Below are 5,797 nucleotides of genomic sequence, written 5' to 3'. Positions count from 1 at the left end.
TAATAATAGTAATAATAATAATAGTAATAATAATAATAATAATAATAACAATAATCCTCTCAAAATGGTGTCCCATTCAATAAGCGGACATTAACAACTATGTCTTTGTTCCACTGGTGGGCAAAAATGGTGCAGTTCCTGCCTTTAAATGTTTGCAGACATTTCCAGATGCTACTGGGGGCATTTTTTCTGAAAACCAGGATGTCAGACGACCTCCTCCAGTTCTTACCTTTAGCATGACACCCGATGAGTGATAAAATAAATATCAAAAGGCTTTTAAGGRATTTCAGGGGCAACTGTTACACGGTTAAGCCACTGAGTTACTCAGAACGAAGTGGGAAAAAAAAAATCCAAGAAAACAAAATTAACCCTTCAGTTACAATCATTGCACACACATGATCACTGTGGACCAGTGTATGTGCCATGTTCATAAGACTGAATACATTAAGGAGATAAAAAGGTTAGAGTTTTTTCTATGTATATTCTATAATGTGTTAAAGYTATATTAGCTGTAGAAATACGCATTTGTTTTATTGTTTTGGATTAGAATTTTTCTGCTTTTAACAGTTTCTACATTGTCAAATGATTGTTTAAGGGTTAATGTAACCCAAACTCATTTGGGCTTTTGTGTTAGAAAACAGAAAATATTGCACACAAACTAAATTAGGCGATAAGTTACAGAAATTCTCAAGTTGGCACAGTTTATTCTGCATTTTATCTTAGCCACTGCTCGATTTCTTTCCTCAAATGACTTCCTTTCTTTCGACTCATCCTTACAGCATTTAGTGGCTGTTTCGTTTCAGAACACGAGAGAACAAAATCACATTTTTCCACTTTGACCTGGCATCGCTGATTTCCTTGTTCTCCCTCTGACTCTGTTCACATCCTCAATGTTGCTGCGTGCTGAGACTGTCTGAAGTGAACTCAATGTTGGCAAGAAAACACRTCTGCTGATTTCACTTGTTTATTACAAAGAAGTCCTGCTGTAATGGTGGTGGATGGTGCTTATTTAGTGGCATTTTTATTATGGATGATACACAAAACAAACAATTAAAATAAAAGGGGAAAAAACTTTTTTCAACAGCTATTTAATGATAATGACAGCTCATAACTGTCATAGCGACACAAAGCTACAACACTGAGATCMCATCAGATTATACTGGCCTTTCAAAATAGAATGTCACTATTACGATGTGATTTACAACGGAGATCACAGAAACAGATGATGTTTTTATTCGTCAAGAAAAGAGACAACTTGAATTTAGACATCTTAAATGTTACCTGAACATTCCAGAGCCACAGCTCGGAGCAATCGTCAGGTCCACAGGCGATCAGGTAGGTGTCATCAGGACTCCAGGCCAGGTAGGACACTCCGTATGCATGACCCTCCAGAGTTCGAAGCAGCTTCAGCTGGTGGCTCTCCTACACAAGTTAGAAAGAGAATTAAATTATTTAAATATATATAACTCAGTTACTGAGACATGTTCATGATTTTACCTTTTTTGATCATTCTAGAGAAGAATTTTTCTCTCTGTCTTTAATACAGAAATACTCAGACTGTAGCTGTATTATTTTACTGCTGCGTTTAGTTGAGGTAACCTGTAATGTATTTGCTTTTCACAAACTTAACGCTTTGGGTTGTTCCCCACAGATACCACACTGCTTCCTGCTAAAATAAGTGAAATTAWATTTTTAAACTTTAATCAATGCACGCAGATCTTTGACAAATATTTAAGTATGAATAATATTTTTTTTATAATGTAGATTTAAAAGAACACTTAGATGAATGTTTCCACACTCACCGGGTCCACTTGCCAGATTATGACTGTGGTGTCTTTGGAGCCAGTAGCTAGTTTGGTGCCGTCGTTTGAGAATTTGCAGAACCACACTTCATTACAATGTTCTGTCAGAATCTGCTGGGTGTAACAGGGGAACTGCTTCCTGTGACACAGAAACAGATCCGACATTAAAATCCAAAATAAATGTCTCATTGAAATAAATATTTATAATATACTGTATATTCAAATAGTAACTACATAATAAAACATGCAGAATAAATACAACAGAGGTTTAATAAATTAGGAATATAGAAAAAGGTAGTGCAGAAAAAAAAGTGGTTAAGTGGATAAAATTAAGATTCAGTACTATTAAAAGAAAATACGTTAAACCTGTTGAACAACATATAAACTGGCTATAAGAACACATCCCTCAGCGTTTTCATTTCCTAATGAGGTCAAACTGTTCTTAATGTTTTGCCTGTTGAAATAAAGGTTAAATGAAAATGATACACATGAGCTGCTGCATTATGATATTTCAGCAAAGAGGCCAGCTTTGCTCACTGCAGAACCAACCTGCTGCAAACGTGATCGAGCAAAAGGGAGACCGAGTCCAGGTTATTATCCAGCTTGGTGTTATGATAAAGACAACGATCCCTCTGCAGCTCCAAGGCTTGCCGCAGCAGAGTGTGCAGTCGTCGAGGAGGCAGCATCACAGAGGGCGGCAGGTAGGCTGGAAGACAGTAAGAGAACTACACTAACCAGCCTCAGCACATGAAATGTGTGTTGAGAAGTCTGGAAACGTGTTAGAGCTGCAAGGTCATTATGTAGAAACATCTTCTCACTCTGTAATTTATCCAGCAGCCGGGAGCGTGAAGCTGTGCCCTTGCCCTCCCACTCTGCCTTGGCCCTAAGATCCTCAGCATGACTACACATTAGGTACCTGCACAAAAACACAAAGACACCATTTAAGCAAAATAAAACACACATAATGAATACATATAAATCCTCATTGAGTAAAGTAGATTTAGCATTACGAACAACTTGAATTAAAAAGAAAAACGATTTAAAACCAATAAATGTCGCAAACTGCTGACTCTAAACGAGCCTCCGGAGTATAATTTGAAAACCGCTGATGAGTTTACACAAAACTAAAACAGAATCACAAGTTATTTTTAATTCAAGTAATTTTGTGCAAAGGCAATTAAGCTCACAGTATGAAGTGATTATTTTCTAACATTKGATTTAGTTACAAAAAACCTATTTCTTTGCTGAAATAATAAGAATTGTATAAATAAGTTTAGACAGAGATTCTCTCAGAGAGAGAAACAACTGAGCCACCAACAATATAACAAACACCAGAACATGTAGTCTACGGGTAATTCTATAAACCTAATGAACTAATTAAAAAAAACRTATAGCAATAGGGCTAAAACTAGTAATGATCTAAAACCGCCGTCAGCTCTTGTCAGGTTTAAAATGGCTTCAACACACTTAAAYGTCACATGGGAAAAATCAACATTATTAGCAGCAAATACATCCGACTCTAAATTATTGTTCAAGGTGACAAATAAAAATATATTCCATTGAGAACTTGACAGAATAAAACTGTCTACTACACTAACATATCTTAAGCCTAAATAACCAATCTCCATGATAAAACTTATTGTTTTAATCTCACAGTTTTTTGTTACCCAAAATTAGTTAATCAATACRTTTGTCAGATGTGGCACAAATCCACCAAGTATAAAATAGATTTATTTTTAGTCACAGCAGTAAGACTTAGACCACTACWCTACATGGCTTATATGTTTTAATTGCCTCTTCATGTTCTGCAGAATCCAATTTATCACCCACTATTTCAAATCAGGTGTTAGAGCAGACAAACATGTAGGATAGTGGCCATCAAGGACCAGGGTTGGGCACCGCTAAMCTGGTTTGCATTTGTGCCGATAGGGCCGACGACAGCCATGAAAACCAGCGCCAATAACAAAAATAAATACATAAACGAATGAAAATAATAAAATAAAAGTACCCGCTGAGTACGTGGATGCGATCTGTGTTGTATTTGAGTGGTGTCAGCTCTCCTCGGAGGACCTGCAAAGCCTCCAGCACCTTGCCATCCTCCAGATACTCCAAGTACTTCTGTTGCAGCAGTAGGAACTTCATGCGCTGAGCAGGAGAAAAAAGGAAGAGAGGAATTGTTTTAAAATCCAACAAAAGATGAAAGACACATGGGATTTCAAAGAACAATGCGACAACTTTACCTAATTTCCCTCTGGGATCAATAAAGTATTTYTGAATTGAATTTGAACTCAGCTGYTACAATAKACCTGGAATCAAAYCAAATTTAAAAGCAGTGGTAAAAAAATATGTTTAAATTGAGATTATAGTCCAATACAGTATTTATGGCACTGTTTGCTATTAAAAACATGCTGCAGTGGCATATTGTTCTAACTCTCAGATAATATTTTAAATGTACTCAAAGCTCATAAGAATGYCAACATCCCCAGTTTTATTCTTTAATGATGACAACAAGAGGATGTTTCCTGATCGCTGCGAGTCAGAAGTGACATCTGTGAAAATAAAAGCCTGCCTTATCTCGGGGATGCAGCACGACCCTGACAAGTGATGCAAGCAGAGTTAAAACAACCACGCAGAAAATCAAGACAACATCCACCCACACCCTGTACTGCTACAAGACCGTGCAGAAATCAGCTCATCCCTGAATGCCTCAGCTACGCTGTCTTACAGAGATCTTGATCAAATTTATTAAATGTGTGAACTTCCAACGAGAACGACTGTAAACTAATGTTGGCAGTAACACAAAAACAAGGAACTCTTGCTATTTCTAACATAATTAGTTAACGTAGTTTAGAAATTCACTTTGCAATTAACTTTTCCCCCACTAAATACAAAGATATTGTGCCTCGTCATCAATTTTCTCTCAGTAATAAATCTGTTTGTTGATTAATCCAGCTCAAATTCTGTCACCACTTCATCAGGCTTTAAGCCACCCCAAGTTTATAAAATAAAAATACTAACAAAGCATGAGAAGAGATTGTGACAACACCACACAGCAACAGCTACTGAGGCTGTAAAATCTAAGCGTGTGCCGATAAATTGCCCGGCCGATTTCCTTAATTTTGGGAGCTCAGAGATCGGCCAATACTTAGATAAGATCGGTGGAAAAGATCGGCATCTCATCAAACTCCACAACGGTCTAAAAAAATACAAAAAAATTTAATAACTCAACCACTGTCTCTGCTGTGAGCACTACCTAATGTCCAGTCACAACAAGTCTGTATTGTTTCAAGAACACTGTTCAATGTTTTTCAATAAAATAAGATTGGAACATTGAAGGTGTAAGTGACCTTATTACACCGGACAGTGTCAGCTATTTCAAAATAAATAAATAAATAAATAAATAAATCGGTATCATCCGACTTTTCAATAAAGCTTCTCTCTGAACAACAGACTAAACAAGGTTTTCATAGTAAAACTATAAATGCAATAGTAATCAAACCGGTAAAACTACATATTTCTCTTAACAGAAATGGAAAAAAATCAAATTTTGTACGGAATAAAAACTACAAGCCAGAAGAAAATTTATTTTAGTCTAACATTTTTTTTCTCCTTTAATATACAGCGGGTAAAATAAGTATTGAACACGTAGGGTTGGGCGATATTGGCAAAAAAATTAATCATGATTAATTGTGGTATTTAGCTGATAACGATTAATTTGACGATTAATCCCYTGGAGTCCCTGGACACCTTTACTGTATGTCCTAGTCACATGACCAATTTAGTGGAAAAGATTTGCTCTTCGTAAAAATCTTTTTCAAACTGTGTCAAAATCACAGACTTCAGGCTTTACTTCAAATTTTAAATTGTGTTGATAAATAAATTACAGAACTTTTGTTTAAATGTTCGTCATATTTGAAGTGGAGAGGAGCACCGAGCGGACTGACAGGGGAACTATCCAGTCAGTCTGCCTGGTGGCATTAATCGTATTAATCGTC

The 5,797-nt window shown here is 36.4% G+C and overlaps 1 protein-coding gene across 1 annotated transcript in view; it reads right to left on the bottom strand.

Annotated features, from left to right (window-relative positions):
* LOC106520050 (WD repeat-containing protein 26) overlaps window positions 1-5,797 on the bottom strand; it is a gene marked incomplete in the record, with an annotated part of 16,278 nt that overhangs the window by 4,145 nt on the left and 6,336 nt on the right. The window contains 5 exon segments of the mRNA XM_014011965.1: window positions 1,282-1,422; window positions 1,803-1,941; window positions 2,352-2,508; window positions 2,621-2,718; window positions 3,811-3,947. Of these exon segments, the coding sequence (XP_013867419.1) occupies window positions 1,282-1,422; window positions 1,803-1,941; window positions 2,352-2,508; window positions 2,621-2,718; window positions 3,811-3,947 (672 nt within the window).

Source organism: Austrofundulus limnaeus, unplaced genomic scaffold, assembly GCF_001266775.1.
Source record: "Austrofundulus limnaeus strain Quisiro unplaced genomic scaffold, Austrofundulus_limnaeus-1.0 Scaffold86, whole genome shotgun sequence".
Taxonomy (NCBI): domain Eukaryota; kingdom Metazoa; phylum Chordata; class Actinopteri; order Cyprinodontiformes; family Rivulidae; genus Austrofundulus; species Austrofundulus limnaeus.
This window is presented reverse-complemented; position numbering and strand designations above follow the sequence as displayed.